Source organism: Dermacentor variabilis, chromosome 3 (genome assembly GCF_050947875.1).
Source record: "Dermacentor variabilis isolate Ectoservices chromosome 3, ASM5094787v1, whole genome shotgun sequence".
Classification (NCBI taxonomy): Eukaryota; Metazoa; Arthropoda; class Arachnida; order Ixodida; family Ixodidae; genus Dermacentor; species Dermacentor variabilis.
Window position 1 is genome coordinate 223975387 of NC_134570.1, and position 21141 is coordinate 223996527.

Here is a 21141-nt window from a genome sequence, read left to right on the forward strand (position 1 = left end):
GAACTAAGTCGGAAAGAAAGGGAGGGGGAGTCGGAACGCTCATCCATCAGGGAGCCAAATGGAAAAGAGTAAATTCACAATGTCAAGAGCATCTTTGGTTATCAGGTACAATGAGTGGGAAAGAAACTTGGCTGGGCGTTACGTATTTGTGGACTGGAAAAATTGCACAGAGAAGAATAAAGAGTTAGTGGAATGCATAAGCGCTGATATTAAGGGTTTCAGGAGTGGTGCTGGAATTGTCCTATTAGGTGACATGAATGCCCACATACAGAATTGAGATGGCTATACCGACAACAAAGGGAAGTCAATGCTAGACCTTTGTGAGCAACATAACCTCGTGATCGTGAATACAGGGCCCAAGTGTAAAGGACAGATCACGTGAGAAGTGGGAAATCGGCAATGGACCATTAATTACTGTCTGATCACAGAAGGAATTCATGATAAGTTGAGAGAAATGGTCATCGATGAGGAAGGGTTTAACAGCATAGGGAGTGACCATAAACGCATCATTTTGAAAATGGGATATGTAGTTGGGAAAGAGAGCAATGAGAGCAAAATGGCCAGTCCAAATTTGAACGCTGAACAAATAGCAAGTACAGTCACTAGAGTTGAGGAAGAGTTTGGCAAATGGCCAAGTAAAAAGTGCGAATATGGTGAGCGTCTAAGTGTAATAACGACAGAAATACGGAAAGACAAGCAACATGTTCGTTGGAAAGGAAAAAAGAAACCGAAAAGCTGGTGAAACAAGGAGATACGAGAACCGATCGCCGAACGACAGAAGGCATCTCGAGAGCACAGCCAGGCAACGAAGGCGCAGTTGCCAAAGGATGAAGGAACCAGTAAATGGGAAATATACCGGGAAAAAAAGTCTATGGTTCAAATACTGGCGCAAGCAAAATTAAAACGTGAAAGTGAGCGTTGGTTGTCAGAAATACGGGAGAAAAAGAAGGCCGCACCTAGAATATTTTGGAACCAAATGAAATTATTAGGCAGGAAGTCAACAATAATAAAATAACATATCCCAGACGAGGATGAAAACTGACTGGAAGGAGAAGCGGCAATAAATTACACCCGAAAAGCGACAGCCGAATCTTTACAAGGCAATGAAGAGGTTGTACTTGATGAAAAAAAGAGCATGAAAGGGACCCAAGTGGAAAAGGAGCTGATGCTGACAAATTTAAACTAGAAGAAAGCGGAAGAGAAAATTCCTAAGCGCACAGCCACAGGGCTAGACGAGGTTCCCGTTAGGCTGATAAATGAACTAGGACCAAAAAGTAAGGAAGCTCTGGTGAAAGCAGTGGAAAAAACTTTAAAACATAGACGAATACCAGACAGTTGGCGACAAAGTAGAATGAATTTAATTTATAAAGGTAAGGGGCAGAAAGACAGAATTCACTCGTATAGACCGTTGACAATTACATCGATAATATACAGGCCAGCAATGCAGGCAATCAAATTAAAGCTTCAAGCATGGGCAGAGAATAATGCCATTTTGGGAGAGCTTCAGAATGGCTTCAGAATAGGTAGGCGTTTCGATGATAACTTGTTTGTTCTTACTCAGTGTACTGAAATATCAAGAGCAGAAAGCAGACCGTTGTATGTGGCCTTTGTAGACATTGCAGGAGCCTACGACAACGTAGACCACAACATTTTGTGGGATATTCTGGAAAGGGAAGGCTTAGGTAACGATTGTCTACAGGTTTTGAGAGAGACGAAGTGGTTTGCAACGTCTGGCTAATATCTGGGGACAGCAAGGCAACAATTTAGGTTTGTAATTTAGTGTTAGAAAATCAGATGTTATGGCATCCAATGAAAACAGTGAACAGACATTGGCTATATAGGGCCAGGAAATACTACCTCAGGTAAAAGAATACAAATACGTTGGTATATGGATAAACAGAGGCAATAGTTATATGGAAACACAGGAAAAAACCATAACAATAAAGGGGAAGAGAAATGCAGCTATAATGAAGCACAGAGCGCTATGAGGATACAATAGGTACGAGGTCCTCTGAGGTATGTGGAAAGGTGTAATGGTTCCAGGACTTACTTTTGGAAATGCGGTTGTTTGCTATAAATCAGGGGTACAATCAGGACTCGACGGGAACCAAAGGTCAGTGGGTCGCCTCTCATTGGGCGCTTACGGGAAGACTACAAATGAAGCTGTGCAGGGTGATATGGGCTGGACTAGTTTTGAAGTGAGGGAAGCTCGCAGCAAAATTGAGTATGAACAACGGCTGAGGAATATGGAAGAAAGTAAATGGGCTGGGAGAGTGTTCAGGTATCTGTACAGGAAAAACATTGATTCACAGTGGAGGAAAAGAACTAGGAAGCTTACCAGCAAGTATGCGACCTGTAGGGTGGACAATACAGCAACAAAGAAGGTCAAGCGGAAAGTCAGAGAGGCTGAATTAATCTCATGGGCGGCGGCAATGGAAAAGAAACCTGCCATGAGTAACTACATAAGAGGAAAAAATGAAATCAGGAAAGAAACCATTTATGATCACTCAAAGAGAAGCTGATTACTTTTCGAAGCGAGATCGGGATGCCTTAGAGCACGCACCTATAAAGCGAGATATAAGAATGAAGAAGAAGCATGTGCTTGCTGCGGTAAAGCTAGGGAAACTACGGAGCATGTTTTATTAGAATGTGAAGACGTCTACCCAGCGGTCGATTTAGGCATCACTGGCCTCCTTGAAGCCCTTGGGTTCAGAGGGAGCAGTGGTAAAGCAAACATGTCCACAATAGACATTAGTAAGAGGCGACTGGAGGCTTGGTGGAAGAAAAGTAGGGAAACGACAAAAGACGGAGACGTACAAAAGCACAGTTCGCAATAGGGGATCAGGAAATTTGGGTGTGGTAGTTCATAGTTTTTCTTTTTTCATTGTTTAATCTAGTTAGGATATTAGGCAGTATAGTAGCAAGAGCTTGGTGGCGCAACCCACCGCCCCCATTCCAAAGGGAACGCTCACAATACCCGTCCCGTCCCCCTCCCCCATCCATTTTATCTTACAAACTTTCTTTTACAATTACCGAAGCATTATTATTACATAAAAAAGAGGGCGAAATTATCATTGCTTATTAGATATTGTACTCTTTGTAATTAAGTTTAATGTTTTTTTGTCACTATAAACGCAAATAGCGTTCAGCATCATCGATCGTTCACGTGACCTCTGGTCTGGATTTAAAATTTTTACCGGTATTTTCGAGTGCATGGCGGCACGGATTCTTTCGTTCGTGCACTCAAACTGGTTGCTTCATTTTTGTTAAAACTAGTTTATAGCGCTTCGATGTTTCGCGTTATTTAACCTGGGTTGAAGTGACGTGTTTTCAAGCGGACACGTAAGCCCGGAAGTTGGCTATCGGTCGTGGGCCATTCGGAACACGTCTGCATCGAAATGAGAGCTGGATGCTGGTGCGGCTGACAACGGCAATAACGGTGAGTCGTTTAACACCGCTGCTGGAATGGTTATATAATATTCGTCTCATTAACTTACAAGCCGAGACAAGTTAACGAACTAGATCCTGCAAAATATATGGCAGTATGTATCCTCCGTTGCTATTTCCTAAATAAACCGTTACTTGCGAGGCTGTCGTTATACACACGCAATCCGGAAAAAAAGAGCGATATCGGAACGCGCGTCTCATTTTTCATCTTATTGTAGCCGTGGCCATAGGTGACTGGGTAGCCTTAACAACATACATATAAAACTTTTTTTCGAGTCCGCCAGCAACTTCTTTCGTCCACAAAACCGAATTATCCTTTGGTAAAACGATGTGAAAGTACAGAATTTAATGTATTAAACAGTTGCAAGCATGATAATTCACTCCTATTTCGTATTTGTTGGTTCCAAATGTTCTTGCTGTTCAGTTTGGTTTACCGTAGGGCATTTATTTTTGCAGCAGTGAAGCAGTGCATTACGTTCGTGCACAAAAATATTTGCATCAGTTTTAATAGCTTCATGACTTTCATGCATTTGCTTGTGGAACCAACAGTGTGATCTCTTCCAGTGTATAAATTAACGCACCATTGTTCTCATTTGTGATCTTATTAATACTTAAGCTGTTTACAGGCATTGTATAGCTAGGAAGACATAAATTTATGGACAATAGCAATATTTATTTAACGTGCTGCTTAAGCACCCTAGAACAGACAGGGTACATTTGCATTTGTTCTGTAGTTGCAAACCATTACAACATATATGTCACACTTTTTTGCATTTCATATTGCAAAATTGTGCTTTTTCAATTTCTGATTCAGTCAAAATTTCTCTTCCAGACATGCAGTAATGAGGATGGCACCAGTATAAAGCAACACGCTCCACACACTAAACAGAAGCTGCTGCCTGCTACAACAAGGCCATTGTGTGGACATTGGCTGCTACTACAACGTAAACAACATGTGGTTCAGAAATAAATGTGCCTGATATATGCTCTATTGGCTTGCTAGTCTTGAGACACATGTCATTTGTTTGCAGCAGAAATGAATGTTTGTTCATGTTTATGGTTCAGTGTAATTGGTTCGAACATAAAAGAAAGCACACATGAGTTTGGCTAATCTTTGCTGTATCTCATGTGTCACTGTTCTGTCCCAACAGATTCCATGCCAAGCATATGTTGGTCATCACAGGAGTGCTATCCACACCAACAGAAAAGGGCTGGAGCCGAATTTGCAAGGCTTTTACACCACGAACAAAGAAGCTCATGCAGAAGAATTGCACCAGATATCAAGTCTGCAGAGCACTGTGTGAAGACTGAAAAGAACTTCAGCCACCATTCCATCAGCACGGATATTTGGCTGAGTCATCCAGGTAACTCAGAAAGGACTTTACAGAAATTCTTCATCTTCAGATGCACCTGCGATTTCTGATCAAGCACGGACGACGCTGGCCAAAAGAGTTCCGTCAGTTTGCCCTTAATCAGCTTCCTGGCCATGTCCATTCCATTTGTGCCAACTGTAATTTCTTTTCTATAAATGCAAGCTTTTTCTTTGCCCATCCTCGTTAGAGATCATTCATCCTCATCCAAACATAAAAGTCTACCGATTCTTCGCTGATACTTAATACCAGTCCCTGTCTAGTAGCATAACATATCAGTAGCCGTACCTTTTAGTGTATGTTGTCATGCACAATTCCTCTCCGGAAATAGCTGATGCAACATCGACATGTGTCTTGCATTAACCTACGCACCGTTAGCTATGCACCATTTTACTTTTCTTGATGTTTTTGGCCTTCAATGCTTGCAGAGCAGAGTGGCTTCTCTCTTGAGTGCAAGCTTTCTCATTTTACATATTCCTAGTCTCGTTGTTGATTGCTCTTCTTCCTCGATAGCCTAGGTCTTTGCGCAAGCTACACTGAATGATCGGTTGCAGAATCTGCTGCCCCACTTGGTTGTGGTCGCCGTGTTACATTTCTGAGATGTGGTGGCCTGAACAGTTGCATTGGTAAGCAGTCTCTCGAGGTAGGCATTTGCTCCTGCAGTCCGCACAGCGACATAGACTCCCAGTATACATGCACCGTAACTGGTGCTCCCGTTCGTTCTTTCCTGCTGCAGCCAGCAAATTGCACTTGTGGCCTACCTCGGCCATGATTTCCTCAGAACCGAGACCAGCATACGTGCTTACATGGTCCGACGTGTTTGAAGTTGATAGCCACATGGGTGGAAAGGCCCGCTAAAATGGCTGCCGAAGGTGATGCCCACGAAAGCGGCTTGTCCATATTGAGACAAAGTGGGACACCAAATGTGAATCACACATTAGCGGCCCTCGACAGAAAAGAAACGTGCAGGTTGGAAAGGAGTTAACACTAAAATACCGGGTAGTCCATGTCACTGTGCAGGCTGCAGCAGCAGATGCCTGCGTCACCCGATTGCTTCGCAATGCAAGTTGCCCATCTTTAATGGCGACTGTCGCTGCAAACAGGTGGGACAGACTGTCCAATCTGTTTGTACTGCTGGTTGTCGCTCGTTACCAGACCACCACATGCGACGAAGGCAAGCATTATGCCTGTAAGTAGACGGCTGAATGTATCCTAAGAGACCCGTGTATGTGAATGCTCACTGTTTCCATATGGTTCGTAGCCAATGTATAATGTATTCTCTGAACACTATGCGGCGAATGATTGCCGTTTATTTTTGCTGTTATCTCACTTGGTTACGGTCGCCGTATTATGCTTATCGGATGTGGAGGCCTAGTCAGTTGCATTGGAAAGCAGTCTCTCGAAGTAAGCATTTGCTCCTGCAATCTCCACAGCGACATAGACTTTCAATTTACACAACGTAATTCGTGCTCCCCGTTCAGCCTTTCCTGCTGCAGCCATGGGCAAATTGTGCCTGCGGCCTTTCTCGGTCGCGATTAAGCACGAACGGAGACCATCATACGTGCTTACATGGTCCGACGCGTTTGAAGTTGATAGCCACATGGGTGGAAAGGCCCGCAAAAAATGGCTGCCGAAGGTGATGCCCATGAAAGCGACTTGTCCATATTGAGACAAAGTGGGACACCAAATGTGAGCCACACATTAGCGGCCCTCGACAGAAAAGAAACGTGCAGGTTGGAAAGGAGTTAACACTAAAATACCGGGTAGTCCATGTCACTGTGCAGGCTGCAGCAGCAGATGCCTGCGTCACCCGATTGCTTCGCAATGCAAGTTGCCCATCTTTAATGCCGACTGTCGCTGCAAACAGGTGAGACAGACTGTCCATTATATTTCTGCTGGTAGTTGTTGCTCGTTACCAGACCACCACATGCGACGAAGGCAAGCATTATGCCTGTAAGTAGGCGGCTGAATGTATCATAAGAGACCCGTGTATGTAAATGCTCAGTGTTGTCATATGGTTCGTAGCCAATGTTTAATCTATTGTCTGAAAACTATGCGGTGAATGATTGTCGTTTATTTTTGCTGTTATCACACTTGGTTACGGTCGCCGTGTTATGCTTATCGGATGTGGCGGCCTGGTCAGTTGCATTGGAAAGCAGTCTCTCGAAGTAAGCATTTGCTCCTGCAATCTGTACAGCGACATAGACTCCCAATTTACACACCGTAATTCGTGCTCGCCGTTAAGCCTTTCCTGCTGTATACATGGGCAAATTATGCCTGTTGCCTTTCTCGGCCGCGATTAAGCATGAACAGACACCGGCATACGTGCTTACATGGTCGGACGTGTGTGAAGTTGGGTGCAAAGGCCCGCAAAAGTGGCTGATGAAGGTGATGCCCACGAAAGCGACTTGTCCATATTGAGACAATGTGGGACACCAAGTGCGAGCCACACATTAGCGGCCCCCGAAAGTAAAGTAACGTGCAGGTTGGAAAGGAGTTAAGGCTAATATGCCGGGTAGTCTATGTCGCCGTGTTGGCTGCGGCAGCAGATGCCTGGTTCACCCGATTGCTTCACAATGCAAGTTGCTCATCTTTAACGGCGACTGCCGCTGCAAACAGGCGGGACATTCTGTTCAATCTGCTTGCGCCGCTGGTTGTCGCTCGTTACTAGACCGCCATGTGCGACGACGACGGTGAGCCGTTTACGAGCTCGCGTCAAAGATTCCAGCGTATCTCGACATACAAATTTTATTTTTGCTATTACACGAGAATGTACACTGCTTGTCTTCTGCCAATAAAGTCGCAAGTTCTGTTCACTCACTTGTGGCTTGTTTGTATGGGCGTCAGTAGAGGCTCTTTGGTCTCCTGGCAATTAGAACGCACCGGCTACGCGGCAGCCGAGGCATGCCGCATAGCCGGCGGGGCGAGTACGGTGCGTACGAGCGCATACAAGCAGATATAAGTGTACACATGAGTGTACACGACCGGCGAAAAGCGGCCATATTGGATACTGCTCTAAAAAATTCGCATTTCTGCTTCCTGTTTCAACAGCGCCATCTGGCGTCCACCTAGGTAAGTTCCATGCGCTGCCACTCCTTATTTTCGAACTACTGCGGAAGGTACAGCTTCCCTTCTCTAAAGTTGTTCTTTATTCTATGGTCTCATTTCATAACTGCACACAAGAGCCCTCACCTGCCAAAATGCGATTGCTGCGGTGTCGTTACGATATCCATCTGCGATCGCTGCTGGCTCCAGCAGAGGTAATCCGCAAGCATCTTGGAGTGCACAACACACTCAAATACTGCGTACATGCGCTCAGAGGCACCTTCACTGGATAAGCGATGACAGGCGATGACCTGTGTTGCTGGGAAGCACGCACTTCGTCGCAATGCATCGCAGAGGCTTCGCACACAAAGATAAACTGGCACATTTTCACTGAACTGCGTCACTACGGACAATAAAATAATGTACTGTCATTTTGCAGCGACAGCCGTTGCACCCGTATCTATAACTAGTGTGCAGTTTTTACTTGGTACAACGGGAGCCTTAATAGTCTAGTGAAGCGCCTGCGATGAACAGCCCTACCGCGGCACTGCATTTTCATTCCCATAATAGAGAAAGAGTGGTCACTTTATTGAGAGTAGCACTGCAGCGCCCCTAGGCGACTTATCACCGTATGAACTCCCTCGTGCGTGCGACTCTCTTCCATGTATCCGCTTCCAAGCTTTCGCCTCACTGTCGCCACTCGCGGCAAGAAGTGCAAAACTTAATAATTTGCTCGATCTCCGTTTGTCATAGGAAATTTCTAGCATTCAAAACGAAAAACAGATACTTAAAGAAATAAACATGTTTGTTATTTTATTTGTTGTTTTTTAACGTATTCGTTTGAGCGAAAGCGTAGGTGCAAGTATGCGCCGCATGTACCCTGTTCGCATTCGATGGAGATAGAAAGATAGTGCCCGAAAAAGGACCCACGCCCTTGACGCGCCCGAGAAAGACGTGGCAAGCGGCTTACGGCAAGTGTGCAGACAGACAGCGGGACAGTCACGGTATTGCTAAGTTGCGATAATCCGTTGATAACAATACACGGTGCTGGAGCGTTTCGTTTTGCAGCCTTCTGCGCTTGAAACGTGGAAGCAGCGAGCCGCGCAGGGTGCGCTCATGTTGTCATACGCGGCTTTTTGCCTACATATTTTTTTTGCCTGTAGCTTTGGCGCCGTTCCACGCTATCTCCGTTCACTAACTGCCGTAGAGCAAACTCGGGTAAAACTCGGGTGAACGAGAAACTCGGCGCATCCTACATAGCACCCCAGTTCTGCAATTAGCCGTCCACGATTGGTAAAAAAATTTTCAGACCACCCTCAATTCGCCTGTCTGTCAAAAGACGCCATAAAAACCGCGATAGCGCCCCATCTCATATGACGTGTACCCACTGAATATGCATGATGGGACAAAAAAAATTCTTATTTCCGATTCGACGCCAATTTGCCATTAACCCTCTGCCATTGGTCCAAAACTTTGGGGCTGCACCCACTGCACCTGCCTTTCACGCAATGTCACAAAACCGCAAAAAGTCGCCGCGTCAGAGTGACATATACACGTTAAAATGCATTAATGTAGCGAACAAAACTGTATTTATTTTCTGAATAGCCGCACGCTGCCCCCTTCCGAAAGGATTAAAAGATGGCTGCCGCCGATCAATCGCGCACTGGCTACTCGCGCCTGCCGGGAGCATGGGTTTATTTGCGCATAATAAAATATTTAACACGGATAAGCGGGCTAGTTGGTGCTCGTTATTGGAATGCATCATGTAACCGCACAACAACAAGGGACAAAGAAGACCTGTCCTGTGTGTTCCTTCTTTGTCCCTCGTTTTTGTGCGGTTACATGATGCATAATAAAACTTTTTGCGTTGCCGCGTAATGTTTTCCAGCACATTCGGCACGTTTACAAAGTCGCTCTGCTAACTCTTCTTTGCTGAGGATCCGTTTTAGCGGCAATCTTAACCTTATTTTGCACGCCGCCGCGATTTTTGACCAACCACCGCAAGCTAAGTAAGGGAAAGCAGGCCAATCGCAGACGCCGGCACTATCCTCTTCACCCGGGTATGTTTTCAGCGCGCCGGTTCTGGTGTTCGCCGAGGACATCGCGCTAGCTGATCGCCTCTGAGCCCCCTCCCCACGCCTACGGCGGTTCGGCCGCTGCTGCTCCTTCCCTCTTTCTTCCACCACTCTTTTCTATCCCTTCCCCCCTGTGCAGCACGGTTGAGGTGTCCTCATCTGAGAGACAGTTACTGCGCTGCACCTTACCCCAATTCTTCCTTCCTCAAATAAGAATCTCTATCTCTCTCGGCCCCATTGAAACCCTGTCTTGTTGACCGCGCTCCCCGTCTCGTGCCAACGAATCAGATAGAAAAAGTGGTCAATGTAGGCAATACTGTGTGCTTTGAAAGCAAAAAGTGACCTCCTTTAAACAAAGGAGCGAGTTTGATTGGGCTTTTCGAACAACGCTGCGGGTTACCTCCTGATGCTTGCGTCGCTGATTACGTAAATATGATGTCAGGAGATCGGAATAAAAACAGATTGGAATAGTTTTACATTATAGCACCACTGAGTTAAACGCGTAGCACTGGACGGAAAATAAATATTGGCCTATGCCTTTTCGTGCGCTGCAGAAAGTGGGAAACCTCAAATAGCTCTCATTCAAACTAGCTTCAACTTACCGCCGCTTAAACTTAAGCGGCGAAGAACGGCCTAATTTCTAGAAGCGTTTCAAAAGGCAAACGGGGCCAGCAGAATTAACACTGCAGTGTTAATTGAGTCCTCATGCTTCTGCCGAAAATTTCTTTGAACGACGCGAAAATTCTATATTTTATGATGGAAAATTCCTCGTGAGCAGACAAGCATTCGTGAGTTATAATCCAATTAAATGTTGTAGAACTCACATGCAGGCAACATTTGTTACATGCTTGTTGCACCAGAGCCATTATAGTCGTTTAACTGGATTTTTCAGTCCTATGTTTTCGCATTTATGCTCTTATCATCCACGTGACCAACCGCTGCAGAGTGTGGAACCATACACGAAAGACCCGCGCCACACTGGACTGGGCTTCGTCGGCCGGAACTGAGTGCCTTCGAGAAATGTACTCATTTTTTAGTAAACAAGCTCGTCCGATAAAGTTTGACCAACGAAGACACCGCAAAAAAATATATTCGCGAGTACCTCACTAGTGTGCCAGCACAAAGAGCGAACAAACGGAAACATTAGTAAGATCTTGATGAGGGCTAGTTGGTTCATTCTTAGAAGTGAGGTTAAACAGCGCGAAAAAGACGAGGACACAAGGAACCAAATACCACAGACAAGCGCTGACTGCCAACTGGAAGTTTATTTGAAATTCACCGGACATTTATACCTTCTTCAGCATAGGCATGCGCACACCAGTCGCAAAAACATCTGCAAATCAGCACCATTATAATGTTTCATCCAAAAATGTTATTTCTTTTCCCGACAAAGCAAGAGAGGGGGTGCTTACACATTCATCTGCTTCCTTTCTAATGTGAAAAGCCTCTACTATTTCCCTTTCCCTCTTACCTTTTCCTTTCCCTAATAATTGCCTATTCCCTATGAATTCCCTATGTGCAGTGACACTTGTTGCAGTGTGCAGCTAAATGACTCCCATAGCAATTCTTTAGGTTACTGCTGTACTAACGAGCTCTTTCATTGAAGCACTGTCCCATTCGACCTATATACGGTCTTTCTGAGGATCCGTATATATCTTGCCTAATCCGTATATAAACTTCCCAAAAAGAAAAGAAAGACAAAAGACAAGCGCACGTGGTGCTATCCTTACACAAGTTGTCACATAATCTTAAGAAAGTTTCCAATAGACATAATATTAATTTGGTTTTCAGTGCCCCTTGTAAGCTGTCCTCAATATGTAATCGCATGAACAAGAGCGACAGGCACTTGTGCACCACAAATCATAAAACTCGTTTCACTGAGTGCAGGCGCAACGTTATCTATCAGATACCGCTAATCTGTGGAAAATCGTATATAGGTCAAAGGGGACAGTGCTTCAATGAAAGAGCTCGTCAGCACAGCAGTAACCTAAAGAATGGCTATGGGAGTCATTTAGCTGCACACTTTAACAAGTGTCACTGCACATAGGGAATTCATAGGGAATGGGCAATTCATAGGGAAAGGAAAAGGTAAGAGGGAAAGGGAAATAGTAGAGGCTTTTCACATTAGAAAGGAAGGAGATAAATGTGTAAGCACCCCCTCTCTTGTCTTGTCGGGAAAAGAAATAACATTTTTGGATGAAAGATTATAATGTTGCTGATTTGCCGATGTTTTTGCGACTGGTGTGCGCATGCCTATGCTGAAAAACGTATAAACGTCTGGTGTATTTCAAATAAACTTCCAGTTGGCAGTCAGCGCTTGTCTGTGGTATTTGTTTCCTTGTGTCCTCGTCTTTTTCGCGCTGTTTAACCTCAGTTCTAAACAAAAACAGTGCAGTTAGGCGCCGCGCAAACGTAACGCGATCGGCGTTCCCAGGTGGCGCGGCCGACACAGCTCACGGCACAGGCTGCCCACTCACTCTCGCTCTCGCACGACTCGTCAGTGCACTGCATGGCGTGCAGCCCGGCGGGCGCTTGTCCCGCGGACTCGGTGGGCGCCGGTTGCTGGCGCAGCCGCTGCGAGCGCCGTTGCTGCCGGCCGGGGGTGGCGGCCGGAGGAGACCGGGCCGGTCGGCCAGCCGCAAGCCGAGTCACCCGCCCTGGGAGGGCACGCGTGCGGTCAGAGTGGGCTCGGCAAATAGAGCTTCTACTGGGAAACAGGGTCGGCACGTAGCGGACAAAAAAGGCTAGAAGACGTCAAAATCCTGCGGTGGTTTTTAAACGCCTAATTATATGCGACAGTGAAAATTAGTGAATAAAAGGAAGGGGGCTGGAGCACTGGGCAGCGATGAACAGGGCAAGAAGAATACTTTCCGACAGTGAGTTATATAAATGCGACGTCGCCATACATTTCAGTTGCGTTTGTTATCACTACACAGTAACTATGCTGTTAAACCCTCACAAAAATGCTGTTAACAATATTAACAACTTCTACGAACTTTCTATTTCATGACAGCCTATTTACATTCACATTCCAGTGACATTTGTTCGTACACGATCAAAATACTTCTTTCTTACTTTTGCATAAATAATCTTTTAAATACATCGTAAAAAGACTTAATTTACCTTTTTTGCATACATAAGATTGGTTCATAAACCGTGAAAAGACTTCTTACATTTGTATAAAGAATATTTTATACACACCGTTAACATACCTTCTTCTAACTTTTGTCTAAATAGGATCTTTGAGATTCCGTCAAAAGCTTCTTACTTTTCAATAAAGCATATTTTAGTATACATCGCCAAAATATTTTTTTTTTACTGAAGGACATGTATCCTCAGCTCGAACTGTTTGCCGAAAAATATTTAGAATGGGAAGTAACCAATTCAGAGCTTTTGATAAACTTTTCTAACAAACATTGACGTCGAATTAGTAACTAAGCTCATTCCTTTAAATCACAGTTCCGACAAAAGTTGGTGGCGAAATGTTGGCGGAGTGCTACTAAAATGTTTAAAGAAATATGTTCGTAAACTGTTAGAAGTGATGTTTTCAAAGGTTCTACTGGTCTAAGTATGCCTGCGGCAATGTCAGCACACTTCCAAAAAATTAGCTTGCGCTACACCAACTGACCGGTGGGATAATAGCGGAGTATACTGTGCAGGCCGCGCACCAGTTACGCAGCTTTATCTCGCGGTCTTAGGGCTGCTTAATTAAAGGCCAATTTACGCACGAGCGACACCACCCGCTTGCCGCACGCGTGCGGTCGTGCGGAAAAATGCACATTTCGCACACTGGTGCACGAATTTCGGTATACACTGGGTTTGCACATGAAGTGTAAGCTGAAATATGTGTACCAGTCTGCGAATTGGTTAGCCTGGTAAAGACCAATTACCAGCTAGCTTTGTAATGCAATAATCCGGTCAATGCACTCCGCGGTGTAAATAGTACTCCCTAAGTTGGAAGATGTCAGCACAGTAGCGTCACAGCATGTGTAAAAAAGAAGAAAAGGAGCAGAAACTCAAGATTCCTAACATGGGGATCGAATGTTTCCGCTCAAACATCCAAAAGGCAGCAACGTTACAGCTGCTGCTGAATGAGAGCGAGTGTTTACCTGAAAAAGCGCACAGGTCGATGACCAAGAAAAGCTGAACTCGTTGCAAGCGTCAACATTCTGTAAAAAAATGTCTTTACTCTGATATTCCTTTGTGAAATGTCCTTTGTGAAATTACCCTTACTATATGAAGAAAAGTAGCTTTGCTCGCCTTCCTACGTGCACCCTTTCGTACCCCCCCCCCCCTCCCGCCAACGGCTCCTCCACATTAAAGGCAACTAGTAGAACGTTGCATCAAAGCGAAGGCAAAGAGATTATCAACGTCGACTGATCTGCTTTACGGCGATTGTTGCTTGCTGTGAGAAAACAGATCGAAAAGTGATAATTATGCGCTCCTAATATCCAATTGTTGCATTCTCCATCCCCACGCGAGCGCCAGCGATTGCGTTGCAATGCACGACCATTGATGCCTGATGAACCGATGCCTTGACCCGTAGATCATATTTTGACGATGGTCGACTTTGCGCGTGCAGACAACCTTGCGCTTGAGTGTCACTTATTTTCATGAGCAAGCTCGCCTAATAACAATGAGTTAGCTTCGTGGCTCGTACTTTTGAAACTACCTTGTTCTTCACGTCACTACAAGGGACGGTATAGACGTGCTACTTTCTCCCAGAGTTAAAACATGAAAATGGACGAAGACTTACGTTGCGTGGGCGTTTACACTTTTATATTAAACAAATTATGGAGTTTTATGCGCCAACACCATGGCCTGATTATGAGGCACGCCATAGTAGGGGACTCCAGAAATTTTGACCACCTTGGCTTCTCTAACCTGCTCCTAAGTCACGGTGCTCTGGCATTTCGCCCCCCATATAAATGCGGCCGCAGTGGCCAGGATTCGATCCCGGGAACTCGTGCTTAGCAGCCAAACACCATAGCCACTAAGCAACCACGGCGGTTTGTTTCCACTTTTAACGAAATAATTTACTATTTTGCTAAGCACGAGTCTGCGGGATCAGATCCCAGCCGCGGCGGCCGCATTCGGGCGTGGGCGAAATGCAAGAACGCCTGTGTCCCGTGCATTGGGGCCACGTTAAGGATCCCCCGATGGTCACAATTAATCCGGAATCCCGCACTGCGGCGTGCCTCATGAAAAAGTCGTGGTTCTGGCACGTAAAACCCCAGAATCCATTCAATTCCTACTCGTAAAGGCCAATATTTTTTCTAATACTTTCCGAATATTTCTAAACGTCGATTGCGCGCATGTAAAGATGAAACTGTAACAAAAGCACGATAAATTTTCAGACCCGCGCGCATAGTAGAGACATGAGAGCTTCCGTAGCGAGGGTACGACACTTAGGTCGCCATGCTTTACAGGCTGTGCAGCAATCATTCGCACTCTGAAGAGCCAGGCGCATGCGAAGAAGCTACCGGCTTGCTCCTTACACTCGATCTGTACTTTTAATAAACAACGCTTCGTAACGTACTACCCAAATACATGAACATACTAACTTTAAGAATACTGGAATGTGAACAGCGTTTTATATTAATTGTGATAACGGCTATTCATTATTCGGAAGCTATTTGGAAAGTATTCGATTCACTTCTGGCATGGTTTGATTCGTATTCAATTCGGTTTCAAAAATCACTATTCGCTCAATCCTACTCTTTGTCAATAAAATCTGTGACGTCATTCTGAAAAATTTCCTGTTCATGCGTGCGCGTCCATCGCCAAACAGTAACTTCGTAACAGTACTTTAACAAAGGTCACCTGGCAAGGATTGAAAAAGAAATGTAGCACAATCGCCTTAATTATTAGTTGAAACATGGTCGAAAGGTCCCCCAAGAGTGCACTGCGGCACCGACATACCAAAAATTTAAGGCAGGAAAACTGTTCCGTTTACTGGCACTTAATAAACCAATAATTCGTTTGTCAATGTAGCCCTGCATTGTCGGGGCTGCTTCCTCCACGGCCACCACGTCGGAACCTGTGGCGTTGTGCTGCTAACCCCGACGGCGCGCGATCAAATGCCGGCTTCGGCGGCCGCATTTCCACGGGTGGCAAAATGCTAAAGCACTCGCGTACCTTACATTGGGTTTCCAATGAAGAAAGCCCGGCGGTGAAAATACATCCGGTTTCTTCCGCTTCCGGTGTGCCTCCTAATCATATCGTAGCTTTGGCAGGTAAAACTCTATAACTTATATTTAACTAGTAATTAATTAGCTGCTCTGTGTGCGGAATCTTGCGTGCAAATTAAAATACCTAGGTTTCACTGGCCGCGGCATCACCGTCATGCCTCAAATGAGCGTGACATCAAGTGAGGCGTCGCTTAGCAATTCCCACAATTTGTGACGTCCGCATTAAATTTACATGCGTGCCCCCGCCGCGTACCACAATATGCTTCCAAGCATCGCAAACTACAAAACCAAGGTAAAATGGTGGGGACCCATGTGTGGTTTCTTATGCAAGCGAAACTTAGTAGAAGATGGTTCGTTCCTGGTTACAGGTCCGAAAACACTAGCTGGCAGCAATAAGGTGATTGTGTTTCACATTGCATTGTTCCATTATACTTCTAGAACAATCGTGAGCTCCTCTATAACCGTGCCACTTGCAGCAAGCATTTCACAGAGGACATCAACACACAAAAATGCGGGAGATCCAACGCACCTTGCTACGCTCTACATACAACGAAGCTTTGTTTAAATGCACAAAGAGTGCAGAACCTGCGTTTTTTTTTTTGTTTTAATGCAATGTCGGGGGTAGATCATACCGAAGGCCATCGTCCGAAACACGTCATACGCGTTACAAGCGGTGCGGACCACTGGGGCGCGCGCGCCCGTCCGGCATCATATAGCTGCGCGCCGATCACCTCGAAAACATGGCGTTGGCACGGTTGCAGTATACGTGTGACTGTTACCCAATGGTCAGAGCTGGTGGGCAGTGGAACCGAGCTGCGATCCGACCACGGGGTGCGTACTTCAATTATCATAAACTCATGAGCTAAGCAGTAGCAGCCGTGGTCCGGGAAAGTTCGCAAAAAAAACTTTTAAAATGTGCTCCGCATGGTTCGCATGATAGGTCGTGCTCATGTTATCAGAGAAGTGTCCTTTTCCGAGAAGTAATTCATTGCACCTTCTTGTTTACTTAGGTGTATTTCTCCCGGATGTAAAAAAACAGATAACTACCTCCACTGCTATTCACTCACCACACAGCCACGAGTAACAAGCAACAAAAACCTCAAGGCCGCACAAACCGCAGCGTTAGGCAGTGGACTGGTTCGCAGCAAATTTAATCGACATTAACGTATTTAAAACGCAACTTGTCGGCTTTCAAGCCCTTTAAAGAGAGTACATCTGACTAGGGAAATAACATTACATACTTCGCATTGTAATGTTCTTGCGATCCTATCATCTACACATCATCGGTAAAATATGTTGGTTTGCGTTTGGACAGCGATCTTTCATGGAATTCGCATGTCTTTTATTCCTGTCAGAGCATTCGCTCAGTATACTGTGCTTACTCTATAAAATCCGTCACCTCATGCCGATATCAGTCAGGAAAACCACAGCGCATGCGTTATGCTACAGTGTGGTCCGATATGAAATTACCGCCTACGATCATTGCGGTCTTCGTTGGCAAAAAACAATTAACTCACTGGTGCGCTCTATCTTATAGGTTATGACTTGTGTCTTGAAGGGAACACCGTCATCTTCAAGGTATTATCAATGCCAGATTTTTCTTCGGTTTATTGCATACAATAGCTCTGAGGCATTTGTGGGACAATCGTTACGAAGTACCCTATGTAACTCCCCGGTGTCGTAGACCAAAATGGGTCATCAAAAACTCGTTGTGCAAAATACCGCAATTGAATGCGCGAATGCTATGTTCCGTCGTCGTTTATTTTTTTACCTTGTAACGTGCTGCAGTCCACATCAAGGTATAGACTGAAGAAAGCATTAAACCTGCGGATTTGAGTGGTTATAACACATGAAGAAATAGACCTCGCTTACCTCCTTCTGTGTTACGCCTGTGGAGTGGCTTTGGTTAAAAATGTCATGAGAACGTTTGTTTCTGCAAAGGTTTCATTGGAGCATTTCTGATTTTTTTTCGCTCATTTTGTTGTTTATAATCGTCTACTCATTTTTTGTTCTGCCATGCAAACTAATCGTGTGGCATGGTGATAAATGTACACGCCAGATGTGCTTCTATAATCCGTATGTGCTCAAATGCGTACATCTATTATACATGCGTATAATGTGCGTATCGGTGTATGCATGCACATTTATACGCTTTCGGAATCTTTTTTTTCCGCTGTTGATTCTGTAAAAAGTTTCCAGGCTGCGTGTCACGCTCTGCCAGTCAAGCCTAATGCGGCTTTGGCAGGAATGCAATGTTTTCTAGAAATAGTGAAAGAGTTTATTATTATTATTCTAGTGGGTAGAGACGTACCACCACCTGGAGCTCGGTTGTTTACGTGGGTTTTCTTCAAAGGGGGCCCTACGAGATTTGCGATAGTCTCTGTTCCAGCTTTGGTCGAGCATCGGCCACCTGTGTGGAAGGCAGGCGAGCGCTGCCACCGGGCACCCACGGGCTAAAACGGGCGCACTCCCGGCTCCGCCACTGCGGTAGTCGCGGACACTTGAGAGGACCGATTGGGAAGTTGGCGGCACGGGATTGCCAGACTCCTTTTCGCAGAATCAAACGAAAGCAGCCGGCAAGGGTCTAGCGTAGATAGCAGGAGGACAGCGAAATTACACGTGACCCAGTGTGCAACGATGCCTATAAAAAAGTTTGTTCCCGAAACGAAATGCTGTAGCTGTAGTGGGCAGTTCATTCTCTTCTAAATATTCTTCAGGTTCTAAAGGGATGGCTTGTGTTTGAACTGAAAGTATTATTGAGAAGATAAAATATCCAACTTATATATAGACCTCTAAATAGCAGATGATTTATTCAGAAGCAGGTATTGTTGGACTAGTCGGTTCATAGTAAACAATTTCAGACCGTAACCCTTACGTCCACGTAGCGCAAATTATGAATGAAATGGGAAGGGAACAAGGTGAGCGGTAATTGCACTGAGTTTTTTAAAATCTTGCTTTCGTTGAACACTTTTACTTACGCTAGCTACGACACATGGTATAATTTGCCAACCTGAAATGCTATAAGTAAGTTTAGAGAACAGCGATAGCTATCCTTTTGCAATTTTGCGGTAAGTGCAAGACAAATGTGTTAGGCGTTACGCATATATATATATATATATATATATATATATATATATATATATATATATATATATATATATATATATATATATATATATACATATACACGCAATGCCTAGCGCTGGCGTCTAGGATGAAACTTGACGTGCGTACGTCTATGAAAGCGTGAGAAGAACTATTGACACACGAAACTAAAACACGTATACAGCTGCGCTGAAATTTCGCATTGGGCAGTGTAGTAATTGTCGGTGAATTTTTTCTTTAAGATTAGGAGGGCCAAAGTGGAAAAAGAAGCGCATATGTGTGCACTGTGTCATGACACTCGGTATGTGTTTGTGTGTGTGTGCAAGCTCCCATGTCCTCTCTATATATCGTATACCGAGTGGCGTGACACACTTCACACATATGCGCTTTTTTTTTCACTTTGGCACTCCTAATCCTAAGGAACAAATTCACCGACGATCACTACACTGCTTAATGCGACATTTGAGCGCAGCTCAATACGTGTGTTTGTTTCGTGTGTCAATATTTCGTATGATGATTATATAGGTTTATATAAGGAAGAGAACGCTGTGAGTAGCGCGCTTTGTCTCCATACACACGACGTGCGCTGCTATGGCGCCATATAGCAGCCATCGTATCGCACAGCCCGCCTTGTACGGCACTACGCTTTTATTCTCGCGCTTTCAAAGACGTCCGCGCGTCAAGTTTATCCTAAAATCCCTTGATAATTTGAAAGTAGCGACACTCTTTGAAATCTGCCGCCGCCACGTGACCTCCTCGCCTCCTCCTCACTAAAGTCCCTCAATAATTTCAATGTATCGACAGGCTTTGATCCAGCCGACGACGCCAGTGATAGGCTGAACGGTGACATGTGACATTGCTCCGCCCCTTTGCCGCCATGAAAGTTCCTGCGCGCCGGGCGAAGTGCGCGCGTTTTGCCTGTTGTGCTATGCACATTTTTTGCGATAATTGCGTTCCGGGAGGGCCGAAATGCCTTGTTGCTGTGCGGCTGGGTGCCGAAACCGGACGAAGGATGGCAAGAAGTTATTTTGCGCCCTGCGCTGCAACCAGAACCTAACCAGAAGAAAAGCATGGTTGCACAGAATTTAACGGAAGTACTTTGAACCGTCGCTAACTGCACGACTATGCGAGGCAAGTAACGTAGAGCGATACGAAGGTGCGATAGAAAGTATACACGTGCGTGTGTCGAGCTGTGATGGTATTTCACTCGCGTGCATGAATGTTTATGGCCGAAGTTTGTGGTGAATATTTATTTTAGCTTGTTATGGAGCCCGCTGCATAGCTCAGTATGACCTAGGATGCGAAGGAGCGAAATGCCTTGTTGCTGTGCGGGTGGGTGCCGAGATCAGACGGAGGACGGCAAGAAGTTATTTTGCATCCCGCGCGGCAAACAAAACCTAACCAAAAGATAAATGTGGTCCCATAAAATTGGACGGAAAGGTTGAACCGTCGGTAACTGCACGACTATGCTAGGAAAGTAACGTAGAGCGATACGAAGGTGCGAGAGAAACTATACACGTGGTTGTGCAGAGCTGCCATAGTATTTTATTCGCGCGCATGAATATTGACGGCCGAAGTTTGTGGCGATTATTGATTTTAGTGCATTATGAGCCCGTTGAGTTAGCAAGTGCAGCATGAACTAGCATGCAAGTAAATAGTGTGGCAGAAGCGCATTAACTCGCTGACAAATATCCGCATTGCGTTACGTGCGCAATTTCAGCAAATTGAAGCAGCGAATTCTACTTTTATACTTTCCTGTGTTTGTGCGCGCGTTATTACTGCGCTTCACAATATGTCCAAAAAGTCATCAAACTCTGCATATCCTAATCGTATTTGGTGCATTGCATATGTGAATAAATATATTCCTAAGTGCCTGCATTACTCTGCTTTTGAAAACAAATTTTGCAT

At 45.1% G+C, this 21141-nt stretch overlaps 1 protein-coding gene across 1 annotated transcript in view; it reads right to left on the reverse strand.

Annotated features, from left to right (window-relative positions):
* The window catches only part of LOC142575034 (neprilysin-1-like), a 622756-nt gene that overhangs the window by 524150 nt on the left and 77465 nt on the right, over positions 1 to 21141 (reverse strand). The window contains exon 3 of the mRNA XM_075684001.1: positions 12415 to 12594. Within this exon, the coding sequence (XP_075540116.1) occupies positions 12415 to 12594 (180 nt within the window). The remainder of the gene's footprint in view (positions 1 to 12414; positions 12595 to 21141) is intronic.